General features: G+C 40.0%; 1 protein-coding gene across 7 annotated transcripts in view; it reads right to left on the bottom strand.

Moving 5' to 3' along the window:
- EPC1 (enhancer of polycomb homolog 1) overlaps positions 1-25,266 on the bottom strand; it is a 108,608-nt gene that overhangs the window by 43,789 nt on the left and 39,553 nt on the right. The window contains exons 1-2 of one of the 7 annotated variants that reach the window (XM_015571415.1): positions 9,552-9,772; positions 6,541-6,674 (exon numbers count right to left, since the gene is read on the bottom strand). The exons of 4 other annotated variants lie outside the window; for them this stretch is intronic. In XM_015571415.1, the coding sequence (XP_015426901.1) occupies positions 6,541-6,576 (36 nt within the window). In that variant the 5' untranslated portion in view covers positions 6,577-6,674; positions 9,552-9,772. Of the gene's footprint in view, positions 1-3,812; positions 3,823-5,368; positions 5,375-6,540; positions 6,675-9,551; positions 9,773-25,266 lie in introns of those variants that run through there. 2 more of the 7 variants (XM_015571416.1, XM_015571417.1) reach the window with 2 other exon arrangements.

The following is a 25,266-nucleotide window of genomic DNA, read 5'->3' on the forward strand; positions in this document are numbered from 1 at the left end:
GAGAATATGCAAATTGACCATCTAACAGTCAAGATGGCTGTGCCTACAGCGGAAGCAGGGATTCCATAACACAAGATAGCTGCAATCATCAGGGACCTGAGCCTGCGCCCCAACCTGATAGAGCTTGACAGGTGACCTCAGGCTGTGCCCTTCACCTGGCAGGGCTTGATGGGGAACCTCAGGCTGTGCCCCCTGCCCCAGCGCCAGGCTGGGGGATCTCAGGCCACGCCCCCTGCCAGCAGGGCTTGACGGGGGAACACAGGCCGCATGCCCCATCCCAGCACCAAGACAGGGGACCTGAGGCCACGCCCCCCCATCCGGGGGGGCTTGACGGGGGACCTCAGGGCTCACCCCCCATCTGATAGGGCTTGGTAGGGACCTTAAGGCATCCCCCCTGCACTGGCCTGGGGGATCTCAGACCGCACACCCAGCCCCGGGGCATGTGAGGCTGAGCCCCCCACCTGGCAGGGCTCGACAGGGAACCTCAGGCCACGTCCCCTGCCCTGGCGCCAGGTCAGGCAACCTGAGGCTGTGCCCCCTGCCTGCCATGCACCGGGGGACCTGAAGCTGCACCCCCTGCCCAGTGGGGCTTGACAGGTGTGGGGCCGGCTTGGTCTGGATCTTGCCCATTGGGGGTGGGGCTGGCCGGGTGGGCTGGGACTTGACTCTGGGTCAAGCGGCGCACCCCAGACTCTGACAGGAGGAAGGTTTTCATATACATTTTACTAATTTTCTTTCATCTCTGACTCTTCTATTACAGAGAAAGGGCAAATAGCAATATTAAAATATTCCCTCTAATTATTTCCCCTTTAATGTGCACAAATTTCGTGCACCGGGACACTAGCCTATAATAATAAAAGCAAATATGCTAATTAGATCGGACGTCCTTCTGGACAAAGCCAGGGCTGTGAGGAAACCCCAAGTCCTGGATGCCTGCTGGTTGCCGGTGCAAAGCCCTGGTCCCAGGTGCCTTTCTTCATTGTAAATAAAGGAAGAACTGGACAAAATCTATGAAACATCTGTTTGCAAACATTGGACAACTGGCAATGCAGAACTTTGATCACTGAGGTAGGGAAACAAAGGGAGAGAGCCCTAATATGTATGTCCCTGATTTTCTGCCTGGAGAAACTTTCTGGATCATATATAGTAAATGGAAGGGGATTCCAAACAGAGCATGGTGGTCTCACTGAGTTGGGGAAACAGATCGGGGATCAGGGAGGCTGCAATGGCTGGACTTTGTGGGCCAGTGTATCAAAGAGAAGGGCACTACCCAGATAAAGAGCCCCAAACATGTGCATGGGGTCTCACTGCGTCTTTAGCTGCATACTGTGCCCTGCATACTTAGAATGAAATTTAAAGTGGTTGGTCCAAGAACAATTACTGAGTACAGAACAAACTACTACGAAGCTATAGGCTAAATAAGTCCCAGCACTAACAAAGAATTGAGAGATGGTAGAGTTCTGATCCCACACAGTAATGAGACCTTTTTGAACATCTGGTACAGTTAATAGAGACCCCAGAAGGGCCATGCCTTGATATTAAGGCTAAATAGTCCCAGATTAAAGGCCACCATAAGTCCATACCAACAGAGCTTACATTCAAGTCTTGAAAGCTGATCTGCAGGCAATTTAACTGTCTTCCAAGTAAAGGTGCTCTTTAAAAGAAGAAGAAAAAATTTAGAAACTTAGCAACTACTAGGAAGAAGCAGGAAAGTGGGAATCAAAATAGGGAAATATAAATAGACTAAAAAAAACCCCAATAGTGATCGAAAGCAGACAAGAATTTTAGACAGTTATTATAAATATGTTAAGGAACTTAAAGGAAAGCATGAACATAATAAGGAGATAAATAGAAGATATAAAAAAGAGCAAAGTGTGCCCTAGCTGGTTTGGCTCAGTGGATAAAGTGTCAGCCCGTGGACTGAAGGGTCCCAGGTTTGATTCCAGTCAAAGGCATATGCCTGGGCTGCTGGCTTGATCCCCAGTGGGGGGCATTCAGGTGGCAGCCAATTAATGATCCTCTCTCATCATCATCATTGATGCTTCGCTTTCCCTTACTCTCTGAAATAAATAAAAAAATATATAGAAAAGAAAAAAGAGGAGATAAAAGATCCTATATAATAAAAGGCTAATATGCAAATCAACCGAATGGAAGAACAACAGGTAGATATGATGCACACTGACCACCAGGGGACAGACGCTCATTGCAGGAGCTGCTCATGGTCAGTGCGCTCCCACAGGGGGAGCACCACTAAGAAGCCCTAAGCCAGGCTCACAGCTGGTGAGCACAGCGGTGGTGGTGGGAGCCTCTCCCACCTCCACGGCAGCCCTAAGGATGTCCAACTGATGGCTTAGGGGGAGCGGATGTAAGCTGCCAGTCAGACAACCCCCGAGGGCTTCCGGACTGCGAGAGGGCTCAGGCTGGGCTGAGGGACCTCCCTCCCCTGAGTGCACAAATTTCGTGCACCCGGGCCTCTAGTTTTTAGATATCTAATACAAATGAAAACTGTAAAAAGACTTAAGTCCTTAGCCCTTGTACATATTCACTCTTGCAATTTCATCGACTATCATGGCTTTATTTACCACCTGTAGGCTGATGACCAGATAAAGAAATCTTAATTTCTAGCCCAGATTTCTGCTGAACTCTAGGCACACGTATAAAATATCTTTTATTATATGTTCCAAAGATATATCTCTCAGAACATCAACATTCCCATCTGGTGATTCTGCAAGTCTGTTCCTCCTCCTGTTAACCTATTACAATTAACTGAACCATCATATATCCAGTCATCCAAGATAGAAGCCTTAATTTTTCCACCTCCTTCTTCCTACTTCCCCGTTTCTAAATTAGGCATCATATCCTCTAGATTTCATTCATTTTTTTCATAGTTCAGGCAGCAACTAGTCTTCTTACCCAAGCATAGTATTCTCAAATTCCCTTGTACAGTTACTGCCAGTGGTCTAAAAGAATTTGATCATGCCACTGTCATGCTTAATCCTTGGCTCTCTGTTGCTTTTGTGATAAAATTCAAACTTCTTGGCATGGCAAACAAGGTCTTTCATGATTAGGTTTACCTAATCCTTCCAGTCTAACACCTTACCACTTTCCACCCCGAATTTCACACTCTGGCCATATAACTTTCTATAACACCTATTGGTGATGTTTCCTGTCTTTAATCATACAAATCTCTGTGTTCTTTATAATTCTACTAAGATGTCACCCCTCTTTTAGAAAGTCTTTCACAACTATTATGTAATACTACCACAATGGTAACATAGAAAACAAGTAGGGGTAATTTTTATGTCTATTTCATAAAGACCCAATTAAAATCCTTATAAAATTGAAAACTGAGCAAGCCAGGATCAAAAAAAAAATTCCTGACAGGGTTTTCACTCCTAAACTACCCTTCTCATACATATAAGAAGGGGCAGGACACTACAGGTAGGGAAGAACATCAAACGTAAGAAAAATCTCAATAATTGTTTTAAAAAGGCATTTATCTTGGATAAAATTTTAATATACTTCGAAGAAATGATTTGGAAGTCCTTTTTAGCTTTGGGTTATAAAGCTTTAATAATTTCAGTTAGGCTTTATTAATGCCTATTAATTCATCTTTCTAGAATTAAAATAATAAAAGCTAACAGGTACTGAGCATTTATCATATGCCAGGCTTGAGTTTCACAAATCTTGCTTCATTTAAAGCTTAAAACAATACTATTACACACCCATCTAGAAAAAGAGGTGGCAATACCCTCTCTATTTCATAGATCAGTAAACTTGCCTAGGTTCATTCATAGCTGAATTCAAACCCAGCTGTATGAGCTCTAAACAACTTCACTATATTTATATTGACTCTCAAAATATGTATATTCCCCACAGATTGTTCATTAGTTGCAAGGGAAAACGAGTAACTATACAGTGGAGAAAACTGACCACACCTTGACTGGGTGATCAAAATTAAAATTATTATTGAGGGACAGATAGATAGATATATGTACCTTCAGATGTGATGCCATGACAGTACGGCATCTTTTCTGTAATATTCTAGCTAGGAATGCAAAACCTAAATCTAACTGAGAAAACATCAGACAAACCCCAAATGATATCCATTTAAAAAAAAAAAAATCAAAGGGACTGTGATCTTAAGAAATGTCATCATCATAAAAAGATTACCCCTCCCCCACCACTGAAATATTTAAGTTCATGATATAGGCAACTTACTCTCAAATGGCTTGAAAAAAAATACATGTGTGCAGGAATGACAGAAAGTATGTGAAAAAAAAATCATAAAGGCAGTGGGGCAAAATGTTAATAATAGGTAAATACGGGTGTAATACTCCTTTTCTTTTCTGTAAGTTTGAAATTATTTTCAAACAATAGCTTTTTGGTTGTTGTTGTTAATCTTCACCTGAGGATATTTTTCCATTGAAGGGAAGAGGAGAGACAGAAAGAAACATTGATTGATATGAGACTGACACATTGATTAGTTGCCTCCCGCACACCAAGGTCAGTGCCCTTGATGGGAATCCAACCAGGGACCCTTCAGTCCACAGGCCGAATCTCTACCCACTAAGCAAAACCAGCTTGGGCTCAAATAATAGCTTTTTTAAAAGCTAAGAGCAAAAGAAAACTTAAGAAAAAGTAGACTCTCTATAAGCATGAGGAAAAGATGCAAGTACCTTTTCCAGAATTGCTGCCAAGAAACTGCATGATCTTTCATAAGTCAAAGTTTCCAGCTCTTAATTTCCCAATCTTAACTAGATAGTCTCAGACTACTGTCCTCTGAATAGTAGTTATAGGGATATCATTAGGTGTTATGAAAGGAATTCTGTGATTAAATAATTTTGGGAAATACACATACAGGGATAAATAATATTGAGTAGTTTCTTTACAGAGTAATCCTCATAAATTTTACATAGCCAAAACACACCATGGTTTTCCAAATGAGAATACCAAAGTCAATCTTTTGTTATTATTCATTGACCATTGTCAGTATGACTTATCTAAATTTTTGGTGAGACCAAGTCTTTACTGTTTAGTATTAAAAAGTATGGTAAGCATGTCCTAACCCAGTGGCTGGCAAACTCATTAGTCAACAGAGCCAAATATCAAGAGTACAATGATTGAAATTTCTTTTGAGAGCCGAATTTTTTAAACTTAAACTATATAGGTAGGTACATTGTTATTAACTTAATTAGGGTACTCCTAAGCTGGCCTTTGCTAAAAACGTCCTCAATCTGATTGAGGTACATTCGCCAAGGTCGACCCCTTCCAACTCTCCCATCCACACTCGTCTTGTATACTTGTTTTGTCTATCTTTTGTCACCTGTGCGCGATTTGTGGACGCGACTAGCACTAACCATTGCACAATGAGACTGCTGAGACTGATTGGCTCACTCATCTCATGCATGAATCGTGAGCACCTCCCCGCACTGTGTATTCCGGGGCCCGCCTGCGCCCGACCGACACCCCCCACTTCTTCTAACGCCACTTCTTCAAAATAGACTCACCCCGGTTGAAAACTGACTTCTGCACATGGGCCAGGAAATTTCAATTGCACTGTATGTGTGTGCCTGCACGTGGTATTTTATGGAAGAGCCACACTCAAGAGGCCAAAGAGCCGCAGGTGGCTTGCGAGCCGCGGTTTGCCAACCACTGCCCTAACTGGTTAGGCTCAGTCGATAGAGCGTAGGCCTGCGGACTGAAGGGTCCCAGGTTCGATTCCGGTCAAGGGCATATACCTTGGTTGCGGGCACATCCCCAGTAGGGGGTGTGCAGGAGGCAGCTAATTGATGTTTCTCTCTCATCGATGTTTCTAACTCTCTATCCCTCTCCCTTCCTCTCTGTAAAAATCAATAAAATATATATATTTTTTAAAAGTATGGTAAGCATTAAAGCAAAGTTGTAATGTTAAACTGTGGTATACAAAATCCATTGTCTTCTACAATAATAGTTTATTAATTTTGGAAAACGACTCTGTGACTCTACTGTTCAACTCATACTGAGGTATCTTTCACTAAGTTCATTTTGAAAAAGGAAAATTGCATTTAAACTATGAAATCTCTGTGCAAAGATAATACTGATTAGGGCTTGGAAAACCATAGTCTTGGGGGCAAATTCCACCTACTACCTGCTTTTGTAAATAATTTTATTAGCATAGTTACACTAATTCACTTACATATTGTCCATAGCTGCTTATGCCCTATAACAGCAGAGTTGAGTACTTGTGACAGAGACTGTAAAGCCTGCAAATATTTACTGTCTCTTTACAAAACGTTTACACTCTTGATATATAATTTATGCTATTTAATTTTTGGGACTCAGCAGTCTGGTTGTGGTAAGGTGGACCTTTGACAGACACTAAAGCATGCTCTCCTATTTACATGGTGGAAATGACAGAGAGAAGAGGGAAGTTAAGTTATTTAGTACAAGTTTTAATCACTCTGCTCACACTCTACCAGACACAATCTACATTCTAAAGATATATTATAATGTCTATTTTATAGGGAAAGTGAAGCTCAGTAAGTTTAAGTCACTTGCCCTAAGTAAGATTTGGATTGAGGTCTGACTCCTCATGGTCTTTTTACTGTTGCTTAATTCCTCTTCCTTATCTTCTTTTGCTTCCCTTATATATGGCTGAGTTCTGGTTGGTACTCAGAGGAGGACTCAGAATACTAAGAGAAAAGCATAAGGGAGTTTTAAACAGCTAAGAGATGAGAGCAATAGCATCATGGTTACAGTGATCTCTGGGAAGATACAACCAGATAAATCTAGAAAGTAACAGCAGATTTCCTTTTTTTTTTTTTTTTTTTTAGCAGAATTCTCATTAGAGTGCTTTACTAGATTAGAGCTCAAAAAGCTGCTGGTGATACCCAGGCATCCTGGATATGAAGGATGAAGCTGAGGAATATTAAGTACCACACGAAAGCCAAGTTACACAGGTACATATGCTTCCCTGTATAACTAAATACTCTTAATTGCCTATTATCTCCACATGTACAGAGGTTCTCAGTAAAGGGTAAAGTATGCTTTTCTTTAATAAATATTATTTCATCTTGCTGAGTGGACAATAGAAAAACATTAAAATTTGTTACTTCTTTCCCTGGACTTCCAACACTTGTATTTTTAACACCACATTTATCAATGTGGGAACAAAATGATCTTTTTACAGAAATAATTAGTAACATCCTCTAAGAAGGAAATATGCTTTTAATTAATATATATTCTACTATAAAAGAAGTCAGAAGATACTGATTTACCACCTCAGAGAAATAAGGGCCTATGTGATGAACTAAGAAGGTTGAAACAAAGTCTCAAGTCAGACTAGATTTGACCATCCCCTTGTTCTACAAAAATAACAGATTTTTCTGTTATATTTGCCAGTCATTGCAGCAATCAAGACTTAGCTGTTGCCAAAACCAGTTTGGCTCAGTGGATAGAGCGTCGGCCTGCGGACTCAAGGGTCCCAGGTTTGATTCCGGTCGGGGGCATGGACCTTGGTTGCGGGCATATCCCCAAGTGGGAGATGTGCAGGAGGCAGCTGATCGATGTTTCTCTCTCATCAATGTTTCTAACTCTCTCTCTCCCTTCTTCTCTGTAAAAAATCAATAAAATATATTTAAAAAAAAAAAGACTTAGCTGTTATTACAATGCTTTTATTAATAATATTTTGTTTTACCCATCAAAAATATAAACCTTTAGGATTTGTCTGAATGCTAAGATTTATACATTTAAGGTACCTTTGGAAAATACTAAACATGGCTGGTGCAGGAAAAAGTGCTAGTTTATACAATATTCTTATTATTCATTTCAGACTAAACCTAAAAATAACCTTACAAAATTTTCTTTCTTTTCTTAACTAATACCAAGTCCCTTGGTTTTATCAAAACCATAAAACTTCCCATGCAATTTCTGAAGGTATGTTATTGTATAGTGGCTAAAAAATAAAAAGCGTTCTCATAGTCTCAATATGTTCTTAAATATATATTTCTTTCCCTCACTCAAATTCAGTCTCCTTTTATTTAAAGTAACTAACACAGTGGTGAATGAAAATAAATCATATTTCATAATTTCAAATGATTTTAATTAATTTAATGTTATTTGGTACTACAAATTTTCTTGTATATAAAACATACCGTACAGAAATAAAATCTGACTTTATTAGAATACTCTGTATTCAATAGGAAGACATATACAAGGTATACTATTTAATAATACACATTCTGATGCCAGAAACCCAGATTGAATCCCAATTCTGTCGTTTATTAATTGCAATTTAGATTCTCTAAACATCAATATTCTTATTAGTAAAATGAGGTAACTGCCATTATAGGGATAAAATGTGATAAGAAATGCAGGTACACCTCTTAGCACAGTACCTAGTACATACTTATTAGTTCTTCATATGAAAATAATGAAACCAATTAAGCCATTTTTCCTTATTAGTAATGGGTAGAAAATGCTTTCCTAAGTTATAAGCCTGCATTGAGGAAAAGTGAAGTTATACCAAGGTGCATTAATATAAACTACTTTACTGTAGCTATATATGAACCAACAAATCAGTAATAAAACTAATTCCAAATTTATCCTGTGTTCTCTTAAAATAAATCATTTCTCCTATTAATCTTACAAAAGAACACATTTTAAACCTCCAATTCATTTTTACTGGCAGACTGACACTGTTAACAAAATAATCCTAACCTCTGAAGATGATCACTATAGAACTCAAGAAGTCTACATGACAAATTCATACTATGGTCAGTCACTTTTTCAGCTTTTACGAGAGAATGAGATCTTTCTACACACTTTAAAAGTACAAGCAAAAATGCAATACAGTCATAAAGAAGCCTTGTTCTCCCAGCTTTCCTGATCAAGTTAAATCAGTGGCAATAATTCATTTAAAAGATTATTTGATACCACACACTTCATCCCAATGGGTAGAGATAACTCACCAGAAAAATTTAAAACTTTTAAAGCTACCTAAAGTAGGTCTGGCAAAAGAAAGAAAAATGCCTAACTTTTATTTGGGAAGAAAGGGCAAATGGTTGCAACACTTGAAAAATATACCTATAGCAGTTTCAGGTCTAATCCTAACACACTTTAGCTGGTATTTATAAACTTAGAAAGTAAATTATATTCCTTCTTGCAAAGGTCTTTAGGCTCATACAAACACTCTTATATGATAGCCTATTTATTGTTTGGAGTCTGCCAGATAATATTTAAGTTTCTTATAAAAATGTTAAGTAAACTATGCTAAAAGTTTGTATCATCTCAGGAGTTGCATTAAATTGGGTCAGAATGGAAGGATGATTCTTCTATACCTAAACAAGAATAAGTAATGTACTTAACAAAAATCTCATTTCAAAGCAGCAAACTCTGACAGACACTGACATTCTATTTTTTTTTAACTCTATGAAGGCAAATTAACTTTCCAGTAATAAATGGCTGTCAATCTGATCATGACAACCAAAATATGCCTGCTACTAAGAAATTGAGATTATTTACATTTTTATTATAATCTGAACAAACCATGGTCAGAATGAAAAACTTACTTTTTAATAGTGAAGGACAGATTAAAGACCTTAAGCTCAGGAGAGATAAAACATGGCCTACTGAAGTTATCTGTCTTCACAAATGTCCTCTAAAAAAGAGAGGACAGTTAGCACATTGTCCAAATGCAAGGAGTTGTAGGATTGAATCTACAATAATTATCTACCCTCTTTTCCTCATCTTCTATCCCCAATACACAAAGATGAATACTGAAAGTCTACTAGGTAGTCTTTAATTCTGTTCATCCAATTATTTCTGATTTGGTCAGGTACACATTACAACTGTGCTTTTTCTGGCCCTCCTGTGGCTGGCTGGTGGCACAGGTGACTTTCTGGCCAATGAGCTGTGAATCAAAGCTTCTTATGTTACTTCTGGACCAGAGTATTTAATTGCTGGTAAAGTATGTGAAATCCTTCAAAATGCTCTTCTACCTGTCACCATGTTTGAGATATTGACAGCTGCATCAGCCTGGTTTCCCAGCTAACCCATGAAAAAAATATGACATTAACAAGAAATAAACTTTTGGCCCTGGCTGGTTTGGCTCAGTGGATGGAGCGTGAGCCTGTGGACTGAAGGGATCAGGGTTTTTGTTTGTTATCATATCATAACCTAGTTTGTCCTGACATAAATTGGTGCCAGAAATGGGATACTTTTATAACACAAAGACTAAAATATATACCATTAGTCTGGGGGCCAGGAAGCAAGAAAAATTCCCCAAAGCTGGAAGGATGGCAATTCATATTAGGCAGCACAAAATATTGGTAAAAGTCAGTTATGATGACTTGAAAAGGAGATAATGAATTTAACAAATCTCAAGCTCTAGACGAGGTTAAAAAAACAACAACCCTGAACATTAAAATAGTGTGATAGCTGCTCCACAATAAATAAAAAATTTTGAAAACTGACCTTTTAGTAAGCCGGAATGAAAAGGAAGAATCCAAAAATTTGTGGACTTACAGTTATTTGAAGACTGCTGCTCAATCCAAGCCATAAATTAAAAAATCAAGGTCTTAGGTGCCGAGCTAGCTCAGTCGGTAGAGCATGAGACTCTTAAAAAATCAAGGTCTTTGACTAAGAAAAAAGCAATCAACTTTGAGGAAGTTTGATATTGTTTAACTGGTATTTCTGTGCTGGATTCACTGGGGAGGAGATGAGACAATTTTGTCTGTGGGAAGGAAAATGATCCAAACTTTTGGTTGACCAGAGGGCAGATCTGTCATTGTGCTGTTTGCCAAATATTTTTGTTCTTTGCCTTCTGGTCATATGGTAGAACTAGAGGCCCAGCGCGTGATATCACGCGAGGTAATCTATTGCTGTTCGCAGCCCTACCCACCTGCTGCCTACCTTGCTGCGACTGGAGCCTGTGGGCCATGGGGAGGGACTGAGAGGTGCTCAAAGCATCTCATGGTGACCGGTCATTTGGTCGTACTGGTCATCACGATGCTTTATATATATATTAGAGGACCCATGCACAAAATTTGTGCACTGGGCACAGGTATCCCTCAGCCCAGCCTGCATCCTCTCCAATCTGGGACCCCTCAGGGAATGTCCAACTGCCGGTTTCGGCTGATCCCTGGGATCAGGCCGAAACCAGCAGTTGGACATCCCTCTTCATAATCCAAAACTGCTGGCTCCTAACCACTTGCCTGCCTGCCTGCTCGATTGCCCCTAACCACTTCTGCCTGCCAGCCTGATCACCTCGTAAATGCTCCCTTGCCAGCCTGATTAACACCTAACTGCTCCCCTGCTGGCTTGAGCACCCCCAACTGCCCTTCCCTGCTGGCCTGCTGGCCCCCAACTGCCCTCCCCTGCTGGCCTGATCTCACCCCCTAACTGCTCTCCCCTGCCAGCCTGATCGCCCCCAACTGCCCTCCTCTGCTGGCCAATTTGGTTCTGATTGGTTGGTTTCTATGCCAGTCAGTGTCTCTGGGCCTATCCACAGGGCCTGATCAGAAAGGCGGGGCTGATCACCAGCCCCAGTAAAGGCCTGGACAGAAATAGAGGTGCAGCTACTGACCAGGCCTGGAGCTAAAGAGAGAGGCAAGTGCTGATCAACAGCTGCCATCAAGGCTACAAATGAGACCCTGCTTCTCTCTTTAGGCCTTTCTCAGGGCCTGATTTGCAGACCCCTCAGCAGTCAGTGCTGGGTCACAGTGCCTGAAGCCATAGCAGTGGCGACCCAGCACTAACTGCAGAACTGACTTCCGGTTGGTCAAGCCTCCTGGTCATTGCGGATGTGACGGTCCCAGGGTTTTTATATATTAGGATAGATTATACTTCCTGGTTCCATTGTTGTTAGGTGGAGCTATAAGACTTGTTTTGGCCATTGAGTTTTGAGCTGAAGTGATAGGTAACTTCTGAACAGATGATTTGAATAACTGATACAAGATATGAAAAATTCCAGACTCTTTCCTCTATTACAGTGTCCATCAATGTTCAGGATGGAGGATGCTCTGTCAGCTGGATTTTGGAGTGAGGTCATGTAGAACAGAACCCCCAAATTAACTCTATGGGCAATGCAGTGTTAGGAATTAATTTGTTATAAAGGCACTAATATTTTAGGATTGTATATTTATAGCACAGCCTTACCTATACTGTCTCATAATTAGAGAAACCCTGAACATCACTGAACATTTGAGTCAGAAAAAGCTTATAGATCAAGTAGTTCAAGTTCATTCTACAAATGATAAAACTAAGATCTAGCACTTAAGTCATGTGTCTAATCACATAGAAATAACATGGTAAAAGAATTTAATGGAATAATCATTGTCCCACTAAATTACAGTGGGAATTTTGCTCCTAATCTTTAAACACAGCTCTGGGACAGATTAAGCTGTTAATTCTATCATAAGCATTATTTATGAATAGATTAACAGGTAAGCCTAGTCTATCATTAAGAATGCTAATTCTGCCGAAACCGGTTTGGCTCAGTGGATAGAGCGTCGGCCTGCGGACTGAGGGGTCCCAGGTTCGATTCCGGTCAGGGGCATGTACCTTGGTTGCGGGCACATCCCTGGTGGGGGATGTGCAGGGGGCAGCTGATCAATGTTTCTGGCTCTCTGTCTCTCTCCCTTCCTCTCTGTAAAATATCAATAAAACATTTAAAAAAAAAAAAGAATGCTAATTCTGCTCTAGCCGGTTTGGCTCAGTGGATAGAGTGTCGGCCTGTGAACTGAAAGGTCCCAGGTTCGATTCTGGTCAAGGGCATGTACCGCGGTTGTGGGCACATCCCTAGTTGGGGGTGTGCAGGAGGCAGCTGATCAATGTTTCTGACTCTCTGTCCCTCTCCCTTCCTCTCTGTAAAAAACCAATAAAATATATTATTAAAAAAAGAATATTAATTCTATCATAAGCATTTCTTATTTTGCCCATCTTTAGAAAAAAAATTTCATATGAATAAATTAACAGGCAAATCTAGCCATTCATTCAACAAATAATGGAAACATTAAGTTCTGAAGCTAAAGGTACTTGGGAGTTTAGAGTCAGATGGTAAAGACTAAGCAAATAACCACATAAATAAAAAGGAAGTTTAAACAGTAATTGCTAAGATATGATTATTATTGGAGCATGTAACAGACTTATCCTAATGAGTAGATATCTTGAACTGAGATCTAAGGGATCAGAAAGAGGTTACTAAACCAACTTGTAGAGGAATATTTTAGTACATAGGAATAAACAAGAAGTAATCCCGTGGTTGGAGAAAACTTGGAAGGAATTGGAGCAATCAAAAGGAGGTATAGGCGGTGGCAGAGTAGGATGATGCTACATGGACATGCTCCCAGGAACAAGCTGGAATTAGGACTGAAATACGGAAAGGCTTCCTGAATAGTCAATGGAAAACTCACAGGATAGAACCCTGATACCCAAGGACCAAAGGTGGAGACCACGTAGAGACTGGTAGGAGGGGCAGAGGCACAAAAGGGCTGGCTGGGCACCCACAGACAACAACTGAAGTCCCTGAGAGATATCTTAGCTGTGGGGGTTGGAGGGGAAAGGGGAAGGGATGCCACTGAGAACTCTGGTATCTAATCCTAAAGCTAGGCTCCCCAGCAGAGAGCACCAAACTGAGGAGGGTACCCACATAACATCTAGCTGTGAAAAGCAGTGGGGTGCTGTCTGCCAGGGAGTGGCAGCTGAAAGTTCAGGCACCCTCTTAAAGGGCCAACGCACAAAAATGCCCTGTGGAGCCACCCACCTTGTGCTCTGGCAGAGGGAGGGTAAAGTGGACTGGAGCTGTGAGAGCAGAACCCAGGACTAGGGACTTGGGAGATAGAGCTCAGAAGGCAGACACTCCATGTTTCCTGGCCTGAGTCATTCCCTCACATAGCAAAGGACATCTTTCCCACATAGACATCTGCCTTGCCTGGAGAAAAGACAGTTGACACACCCTATTGGAAAACACCTTGGCCTGAGGCCACTTAAGATATTAAAAGTAACAATTAGTCTCCAGGCAGAAGCAACTGCCCCAATCTGTTGAAAAAAACTCTTGCCACACCTGAGGATGATTGCCTGGGGGCAACTCAAGTCAGAATCCTATTAGTCTGTAGACAGAAGCGGTCTCTGGAGGCTTTGAGACTTTACCTGATCCACTTAGTCAGAAACAGCCTTTAACACTGCCCTGCACTAGAGATTGAGAGGTATAGAGGATCCACTGAAAACATAATCACAAATCCAAACTTACAACCAAAATGAGGAGACAAAGAAACAACCCCCAAATGAAAGAAGTACAGAGTTCTCCAGAAGAAGAAATAAATGAAGCAGGTATAAGAAATTTATCTGAAACAGAGTTCAGAGTAGGGACAATGTGAAACATAACAATATTAGAATAGTAGGTGTGCCAGAAGCAGCAAAAAAGAAGACAGGGATAGAGAAGGTGTTTGAAGAAATAATGGTAGAAAACTTCCCTAATCTGGTAAAGGAAAAAGTCACACAAGTTCAGGAGGCACAGAGAACCCCAAATAAGAATAACCCAAACAGACCCCACCCAGACACATCATAATTAAAATACCAAAAATTAAAGACAAAGAGAAAATCTTAAAGACAGCAAGAGAAAACTTATCTACAAAGGAGTTCCCATAAGGCTGACACCTCATTTCTCATCAGGAACTCTATAGGCCAGAAAGGAATGCCATGAAATATTCAAGGTAACGGGAAGCAAGGATCTGAGACCAAGATTACTATATCCAGCAAGGCTATCATTCAAAATAGACAGTCAAATAAAGAGCTTCCCACATAAAACAAGGCTAAAGGAGTTCAACACCACCAAGCCAGCATTACAAGACATGCTAAAGGGACTGCTCTAAGGGATTGTTGAGGAGAAGAAACAGAGAGATAAACCTAGCCATACAGAATTAAAATGGCTACAAATAAATACCTCTCAATAATAATCCTAATTGTAAATGGATTAAATTCTCCAATCAAAAGGTGTGTGTAGCTGAATGGATACAAAAACGACCCAACTATATGCTGTCTACAAGAGATCTGCCCCCTCAAAACAAAAGACACACACAGGATGAAAGTGAAGGGAGGGGAAAAATTATCCATGCAAACAGAAAAGAAAAAAAAAGCTGGAGTAGCAATATTCATATCTGACAAAATAGACTTTAAAAGCATCATGCTAAGCAAAATAACCCAGTCAGAGAAATATAAATATCATATGATCTCACTCATTTGTGGAATATAATGAACAATGGAAACTGATGAACAAAAACAGAGCAAGGGAGGGAGGGAATATGCTAGAAAATAATAGAAGTAATCCTGTTATTTGCAGATTTTTAGTATTTCCTACAACTTTTGTGATATCATACTATGTTAGCACAGTTTTGGTAATATTATTACATTTAAAATACTTTTATTCTTGAAATATTAATGTTTATTGCATGTAATATTATATGTAAGGTCATTTTTCTTGAATAGTTGGTGTTTATTGCATGTAACATTATATTTAAAATCATTTCTTGAGATATTAATGTTTACTGCATGTAACATTTTAATTAAGATCGTTTTTCTTGAAAAAAAAGTCAAACACTGCTTTTACTAGTCATTAAATTTTACTAATGATAAATAAAATTTTAAATGTTACCGTTAAAAAAAAAAAAAGGTATGGCCAGAATATATAGTAAGGTCTAGTATATGACACGTTGACAGCATAACACCAATATGCTACATATTTATACCACAAGAATGACTCTTAACAGGCCCCAGTAATGCTTTTAGAAAATACACATATATTAGGAATATTGATCATCTTGTTTCATGTCACTTCATACAATAAACATTAGATTATATTCCATTATTTTCCAAATGATAAGGCAGGCTAACTGGTAAAAATTTTCTAGATCTGAATCTTAGAAATTGCAGATGTTTTTAAATCCAAATTTAAGTTTTAGGGGAATGAGGGCATGAGGGGGGTTTATGGGGGGATAAGGGCACATTTGTAATTCCTTAATCAATAAAGGAAAAAAATAAAAATAAATAAAAACATAAAAAAAAAGTTTTATTCCAGAGAGGATTTAATTTAGCTGAGCCCAGAAATAAAGAAACATTATAGTTATTTAACTGATTTCTTGTTAGTGATATAAAGTATTAGGCATCCATGAAAAATGAGTTTTAGATATAAATAAGAATTAAGAATTTTATATGAAAAATCCAAACCTAAAAATATAAAGAGCAGGAAATATGTTAATTCTATCATAAGCATTTCTTATTCTGCCCCATCCCAAGAAAAACAAACATTTCTCATCACTACAAAAGTTAGCAGAAATTCCTGAAGTGTATGCTACAAAATCATAGCATAAAAGTTGAGATAAAAGATAAGAGTTCAACAAGATGTTTTTAAGTAGTGTATTTAAAAACACAATACAAAGGAATCTAGGAACATATTTTTATAGAGTTGATTCTATGACATTTCCTGGTTTAAAGAAAAAAAGATTGCTTTTCTTTTATTGAAATTACATTATAAAGGAAAAACTTACTATGGGGGAGAATTCATATACGATTCTCATATAAAGTGTAAAGATGTCACAGTAGCTGAAAAGAAAACTTCAAGGTAATAAAAAGGTAACTGCAACCAAAATCTTGATTTTCATTAACACTTTCAGATCAGAAAAAAGGAATTTTAATATAAGAACGTTAGAGTAAAGTTAACTAATTTTGGTTTTACATGATTTTACTTTTATTGATTACATAAACAACCCAAAGTAAAAATAGATATTTCTAATCTACCTTTTTAAGTCCCTTTGGACTTAAAAGGATTGTTCCAGATCATGGTCTACTTACCATATGAAGTATAAGCCCCTTGAAGGACAAGATATCTGTGGACTCCAAAATATACTCTTTAGCATTATACTTCATAAGTTTATAAATGTTTGTTAACACAATATACATACTTTTAGCACAGTGTTTCACAAAACATAATTTTGGGAATGCCATGAAATTTTTTCTGGCTTAAATTATTAGAATGTCACATCCTTCCCAATCTTACAGAAAGCACAGCTTAAATCTTACTTTATTAGCTTTATTCCAAATGTTCAAACAGGTATCTGATTCTCATTTTTCAAACCCAAATAATCATAAAGTACCTATATTTTCCAAAACTACTTAAACATTTATTAAAGAAACATTTGTACCAGAACAATATTATCTTTTAAGTTACAACATTGTTTCTGCTTTGAAAGGTCTTGTAAGAAATCATCATATAAAGCAAGGGTGGGGAATGTCCAGCCAGTGAAATCATTTGATCTGGCACTGCCAAGGCAACTGCAGAAGGGACTCAAAATTCAATAAATCTGAGTTTTTTTCATAGCAACATAAATTTTCTTAAAGTATGGATGCTGTCATAGGGCTTAAATAGGGCAAGCCAAGAAAGTCTTCATAAAAGTTGAAAGCAAACAGAAGTGTGTTGAGTGAATACAGGAAAGACGTTTGCGGTAAAGAGGGGCGGTGTAAGCAAAGGCAGAGGTGAGGAACTAAGACATTAAGTACAATAGTTTATTGAGCAGAACCATTCAGATTCCTGATCCTCAGAAACTCTTGAGATTGATGTGTTTAAGCTGATAAATTAGAGATAAGTAGTTATGCAGCAATAGATTACTAACACATATGTTGGTACTGAGAGTCCTCACTTTGTCACAAATCTAAATGGTTGGGATGGCTTTGGAACTAGATCATGACCTTTGAGGACAGTGAAGAAGCTATTAATGAAAGCCTTAAGGTATTTTATAAAGCTACAGGTGAGGGCAGAAAATTTAATAACGTGAAAAGTAGAAATTTACCTAATGAATTGAACTATCTGGCTAAGGTGATTTTCATCCAGAAACTTGAAAGCACTGCCTTGTTTGTGTGATATATATTGTAAAAATGAGGACCCAGGACTTGATTTTGAAAATTTGTAGTCTCTCTCGATTGCAAACAATGCTAAAATTTAGCAATGGATTCTGAGCCACGATCAAATGGAGGGTACTGACAAAAAAACATGGTCTAAAAAACTAAGCAAGGGAGTAACTAAAAATCTTCTAAGATTTCAGAAAGATCAGAGATGGTGCTTCAGCAGACAAAAGGCCTGCTGAAGAGGATTATGTGCATCAAAGATTTTCTCAATCAAACAATGAAGCTAAATTTTAGAAAGCTTAAGAGTGTTTCTCCAGCAAAAGCTCAAGGCAGTGAAAGATTTATCTCACAGGCACTTATGGGTATGGCTTTCCAACTAATGGAATAAATCTCAATAAAATTTATAAGAGGACCCACAAAGTTTTTTAAAAGAATTATATATTCAGGAACATTGCCAGCTTGAACTGAGAGACCAGAGATGGTACAAAATAAAAAGAGGCCTTCAGAGTCTAAAAATTTCGGCAGGAAGTAAGCTAAGAAAACTCAGTAACAAACATGTTCTACCTTTAATGGAAAAGGAAAAGGTGAATAGAAGGTAGAACCAAACGCACAAAGGGCAAAGCCTTTGGTGAATTATCTCCAGGAAATGATGCTTAACCAAGAAACTACCATCATTTGCCTGACTGGATTTCAGAAATGCTATATACCAGTAGGCACAGTACCCTTGTGCCTCCTGCCCCCCTACCTTCTGTCTTCCTTTGAATAGGAATGTTTTATAATAATTATTCTTTCACTGATACAGCTCCTAGGGCATTGGAAACTAAAGAGAAAATAAACAAATGGGACTAAATCAAAATAAAAAGCTTCTGCACAGCAAAAGAAACCATCAACAAAACAACAAGAAAGCCCCCTGCATGGGAGAAAACATAGTTGCCAATGTTATCACCGATAAGGGTTTAATCTCCAACATTTATAGGGAACTCATAAAACTTAACCAAAGGAACATAAACAATCCAATCAAAAAATGGGCAAAGGAAGTGGCTGTGGACCCACCCTCTGAGCAGCTGCTGAATGAGGAAATGAGTCGGAGCTGATATTTCAGGGTAATGTCTTAGGTAAAGGCATGTTCTGTGTCCTGGAGGAACCTGGTGTAGAGCTTTGCATCCCGAAGCCACTCTTTCAGATGAACCTGGAATATTTTGTCAAACCAGAAAGTGAGGAAGTGTCCAAGATTATTAGAATCCTGTCAAAAATGAAAAAAATATCATAAAAGCTCTGTATCTCCTCATTAATTTTTAAAAACGCACTCATTTATGGATAATAAAAACCATTATAAATTTATGAACAAAAATAGATACAGAGGTAGAACAGCCTTGAACAGACTATCAAACTACAGCAGGAAGGCCGGGAAGGGTTGGGGGGCAGGAGGGAGGTGGGAAAGAGATCAACCGAAGGACTTGTATGCATGCATATAAGCATAACCAAAGGACATAAGACACTGAGGGGTAGGGGAGGCCAGGGGATTGTCAAGGGCGGGGGAAAAAAAGGGAGACATATGTAATACTCTTTGTAATACTTTAAGCAATAAAACAATTAAAACAAAAAACAAAAAATAATTATCCTAAGCCTAAGCTAGTATTATATATACTGAGTATGTGAGGGGAGATGGGCAGATACCTCTCTTTGGGTTCTTAGATTGAGAGGAATTTATATTTAAGAAGCTGTACTTACTGAACTACATCTGAGAAACCCCATTGTACCTGAATCTAATTTGGATATTCTAGACTGTGACCTGATACTGTAATGGGATGAGACTTTGGTGGGTTTAGGGAGGAAATATTTTCATATTTCCACATGAAAATATTCTGCATGTGGAGACTGTGGTGGCCAGCCTCCAATGATCCCTAACTCACGGCATTAACTGCCTGTGTAGTTCCCTCCTACATTTTTACCAGGGTTGGTTTATATGACCAATAGCATATGACAGAAGTGAAGGTATGTAGATTACAAAATCCTATATAAAAGGTTAATATGCAAACGACCAAACGGTGGAATGACAGGTAGCTATGACACGCACTGACCACCAGGGGGCAGACGCTCAAAGCAGGAGCTGCCCCCTGATGGTCAGTGTGCTCCCATATAGGGAGCGCTGCTCAGTCAGAAGCCAGGCTCACAGCTGGCGAGTGTAGTGGCAGTGGTGGTGGCTGAAGCCTCTCCTGCCTCCACAGCAGCGCTAAGGATGTCCGACGGACGGCTTAGGCCCACTCCCTGGACTGCAAGAGGGTGCTGGTCAGGCTGAGGGACCCCCTCGAGTGCACGAATTTCGTACACTGAGCCTCTATTTAGGTCATAAAAGACGGTAGTTTCTGTCCTAAGTGCCCTCTCTTGTCTTCTGTATTACTCCCTTAGGGTGAAGCCTGCTGCTATGCTGTGATAACACTGATACAATAATGGAGAAGCTCATGAAGAAAGGCCTCCAGTCAAAAAGGAATTGAAGTTGCTAGCAATTATGTGATTGAGCTCAAGCCTTTAGAACACTGCAGCCCTTAATACTTTGTGAAGGAACCTGGGCCACTCTAATCCAGATAAGCTGCTCTGAGACTCCTAGACCTCAGAAACTGTGTGACACAATAAAGTGTTTTTTGTCTTAAACTGCTAAATTTGAGAGTAATTTGTTATGCAGCAATAAATAGGTAATACAGGGCTTAAGGAAAGTCAAGGGAAAGTTGGGATACGAAGGCCAAGGACATTAAAGCCCATTAAGAAGTTTTTGCATTTTATTCTCCCTCAAAAATAAATAATTTAAGAATTTTTAGATATCAAAGTAATAACCAGACTCACATATTTAAAATAACACCCTGATAACTTTGAAGGGTTTAGAAATCTGAAAACTATGGAGTGGGGAGACCAGTTAAGAAGAAACTATAAACATTTCAGAATAAAGAGGGCATCCTAATCTTTTAACAGGAATTCATAGATCCAAATGCCTTGATTTACATCAAATTTCACCTACTGAGATATTCTATGGGATAGTCAAAAGTTATGTGGGTGATTCTTTGTTTTTGCAGGACAATCCTTTTCATGGTGGAACTTAGGCCGTTCCTGGCCCCAACAGTGTCTTCCCTAAATTGTGACAATTAAAAGCATCCTCAAAGTTTCCAGAATGTCCTGAGAGTGACATTGGATTCAAGTACATTGAGCCTTCTCAGATGTAGTTCTGTAAGTGCAGCTTCTCAAATACAAATTACTCTTAACCTAAGAACCTAAAGAGAGCCATCTGCCCATCTCCCCTCACATACCCAGTATACAATGGTATAGTCTCTGTTCCTGTTGAGAACTACAGTAGAGGAGGGAGAGTTCGCAGAGATTCAATAGCAACCCCAAAGGTTCTGAAACAAGTATGCTGTATAAAGATCTTTCATTGTAAAGGCATTTATACAACTGTGCAGCAGGAGTGATACTCCTTGGAGTTCACTGAGCCACCAGTTTCTATCTAGTGGGGTTGAACTTCCTACAAATAATATATCTCTAGCTGCAGGAGTGGTCCAGTACAGTTCAGAATATCTGGTAGAAAGGTATCTTGAACTGTCTGTGCATCTGAGTTTGGCTGGATAAACCCCATCATTCTTATTATCCATTACCAATAAAGTTCAAGACTTAACTGCATCACCCTGGCTCTTATCACCATTCTCATCTCAATATTCCCAGTCTGATCCATTTTTCTCTTTCGTCACCTTCCCAAACTCTTCCATTCTGTTCTCTAGAATAAAGATATGATCAGTAAACTCCTCTTTATGGTCTCAACTTTTCTCTTTTTTCTAGATATGTTATTGCATTCTTTTTTTATTCTATTTTATTTAAAAGTCTTTATTGAGAGTATTACAGATCTCCCCTTTTTTCCCCCTCCAGTTCCTACCCTCTACCCAGTTCCTTCCCTGCCCCAGGTCTTCACCACCCTATTTATTGTCTGTGCTCATAGGTAGTACTGTATAGGTATGCATATAAGATCTTTGCTTAATCTCTTCCCGCCCTCCCCCACCCCCCACTTCCCTCTGAGAATTATAAGTATGTTCCATTTCCATACCTCTGATTCTATTTTATTCACCAGTCTATTCTGTTTATTAGATTTCTTAAGTTTATTTTGGTTTTTAGATTCAATTGTTGATAGGTATGTATTTATTGCAATTTTATTGTTCCTATTTTTGTTCTTCTTTCTCCTCTTCTTAAAGAATACCCTTCAACTTTTCATGTAATACTGGTTTGTTGGTGATGAACTCCTTTAGCTTTTTCTTGCCTGTGAAATTCTTTATCTGACCTTTAATTCTAAATGATAATCTTGTCAAATCCTTGCTATTCATCACTTAGAATATGTCTTGCCACTCCCACCTGGCCTGCATAGTTTCTGTTGAGAAATCAGCTGACAGTTGTATGGGAACTCCTTTGTAGGTAGTTAACTGCTTTTAAGATTCTGTCTTTGTCTTTAGCCGTTGGCATTTTGATTGTGATGTGTCTTGGTGTGGGCCTCTTTGGGTTCCTCTTGTTTGGGACTCTCTGTGTTTCTTTCACCAAGCAGGGTAAGTTTTCTGACATTTCTTCAAATAGGTACCCAATATCTTGCTCTATTTCTTCTCCTTCTGTTACCCCCATAATGTGAAGTTGGTATACTTGAAGTTCTCCCAGAGGCTCATTATACTATCTTCATATTTTTGGATTCTTTTTGCTCTTCTGTTTGGGTGTCTTTTGCTTCCTCATATTACAAATCATTGATTTGATTCTTGGAATCTTCTGTTGAATCCCTGTAAATTATTCATTTCAGTTAGTGAGTGCTTAATTTCTGACTGGTCCTTTTTCATGTCTTTGACATTCTCACTAATATCCTTTAAAGTCTCACTAAGTCTCTTGAAGGTCTCATGAAGACCCTTAAGTAAATGTATAGCTGTGGTTTTGAACTGTGTCAATTAATTTGCTTTCTTCCATTTGTGATATGTTTGTCTCCACATTTTGGCTGCTTCCCTGTGTTTGTTTCTATGTACTGGGTAGAGCTGCTATGTCTCCTGGAGTTGGTAGAGTGGCCTCGTGTAGCAGGTGTCCCGTAGGGCCCAATGGTTCAGTCTCCCCAGTCACCTGAGCTGGGCACTCTAGGTATGCGCCTTTGTGGGCTGTGTGCACAGTCATGTAATTAAGGCTTGATTGCTGTTGGTGTCGCTGGGAGGAACTGACATCAAGGCCAACTGGCTGTGAGGACCATCTGTGACTACAGTGGGAGAGCTGCTATGCAGGAGACACCCCTATGGAGCAGGACTTGCTTCAGTAGGGCTATGGTGCTCTCTGAGTCTGCCCCTTGAGTGTGTTGCTTGTGGACGTGTAGAGTTGTAATCTGCTATGGTCTGAAGCTGTCTGCCAGGAGCATGGCTTTTGGTTTTCCAGGGAGGTGCAAAGTCAGCCACTGCTTGGTGCCACTTGGCAGGAGCTACAGAGAGATATGGAGCTTTCTCCTATTTGTATCGGGTTTGAAAGTGCCCAGGCAAGGCCCAGCTGTGAAGCAAGGCAGGCTGGTGCTAGTGCTGAGTCTTGGGCCTTTGATAGGTTTGGGACACACTGTCACCGGCTGCAGCTTCTTTGAGAGAATTTTAGCCAAGTCTGAAGCCTGAGTAAGAACAGGCCATTCATATGGAAAAGCTGCTACTTGGGTAGTGCTGTAAACTGGATGGATCGGGGTCTCAGGGAATCACCAGGGTGGAACAGTGTGCTCCAGGTTGATGGGGACTGAGATATGGTTGCCAGTCAGCCCTGGGACAGGGGAGGTCTCAGCCTAGGAATAATGACCCCTACAAGCACCTCTGTCTGGTAGAAAGGGGCCCCCAAGTTCCTCCCCTAATGCCAGACAAGCTAGTTTCTCCCAGAAGTGTCTGGGCCCCCAATGCCTCTTGGCTCGCTGGAGCTCAGAGGAAGTGAGTCCGAATAAATTTGTGCCCGGTACTGTAAGAGGAACACTCGAGTCTCCAGCAGCTTCTCTGTCCTTTAGCCACAATCCCCACTCGTTTTTATAGCTCAAAGTTACAGGGATTTCTCTTCCCAGCTCTGGGGCCCTGGGTGGGGAATTAGGTGTGGAGCTGGGACCCCTTGCTCCCCCCAGTGGCCTCAGTAGGAATAATCTCCCTCTAGATTTAAAAAAATAGCTCATGTGGGTGCCAGCCCAGCCCATTCCATGCTTCTGCCTCTCCTATCAGTCTCAATGTGCTTTCTTCTTTACTTCTTAGTTGTAGGACATCCATTTAGCCAGCTTTCAGGTGGTTCTGAATGATGGCTGTTCTGTATTTTAATTGTAATTTTGATGTGGTTGTGGGAGGCAGCGAGTACCAGCGTTTACCTACACTGCCATCTTGGTTTCCCTCTCAACGTCTTTTAATATTCCCTCATTTTCTTGCCCGACCTGAAGCCTGTCAGTGTCTTCTAAAAACAGTACTCCCTATACAATAGCCCTTTTGAGCAGAAACCACTTATTTTCCCATCTCTCACATACTAACAGATGGGTTAAGTGTTTATCCTCTTGCTTCCCTTTCCATTGCTAGTCCTTTTATTGTTGTCCTTTCAAAAATCATAACCCCCCTAAAGTTGTCATATACACTCTCTTGGTCCCAGAGCTCACAGTCTTTTCAACTACTACTACATTTCTGTTATCGTTCTTAGTGACAATATCTGTATGGATGAAACATACATCTAGTACCATGACCTTCTCACCCACACTAATCTTTTCTCTTTACCTCAGTCACCACTCCTGTGTTTATACTCTAGATCTGTTTTCACTAATAATTGTGCCACCTCTAAAATCTAAATTCAAACATCTCATTCATTAACAACTACCCTTCCCATTTAGTTTCACCTAGTCCGACAAAGCTATTTCATAGAGTTCTCTGTTCCACTGAGTTCTACCACTTCCCCACTTTTCATCAGCTACCTGTTGTCTTTTTTCCCCTGCTTAGCCAGTTTAGATCCCAAGATCTATTATCATGATAATCTACGTCAATCTTCTTTTCCTTCATATTTTCTGAGTAACCCTAGAAAAACATTATTATACTAGAGGCCCAGTGAACAAAAATTTGTGCACTCGGGGGGCAAAGGGGGGGGGTCCCTCAGCCCGGCCTGTGCCCTCTCGCAGTCTGGGACTCCTCGGGGGATGAGCGCCTGCTGGCTTAGGCCTGCTCCCCGGGGGACTGGGCCTAAGCTGACAGTCAGACATCCCTCTGGCAGCCTGGGAGCTCTCGGGGGATGTCCACATGCCAGCGGCGAGCAGGCCTAAGCTGCAGTCGGACATCCTTAGCGCTGCTGAGGAGGCGGGAGAGGCTCCCACCACCACTGCTGTGCTGGCAGCCATCAGCCTGGCTTGTG

The sequence above is a fragment of the Myotis davidii genome, unplaced genomic scaffold (assembly GCF_000327345.1).
Source record: "Myotis davidii unplaced genomic scaffold, ASM32734v1 scaffold909, whole genome shotgun sequence".
In the NCBI taxonomy this organism is placed as follows: Eukaryota; Metazoa; Chordata; class Mammalia; order Chiroptera; family Vespertilionidae; genus Myotis; species Myotis davidii.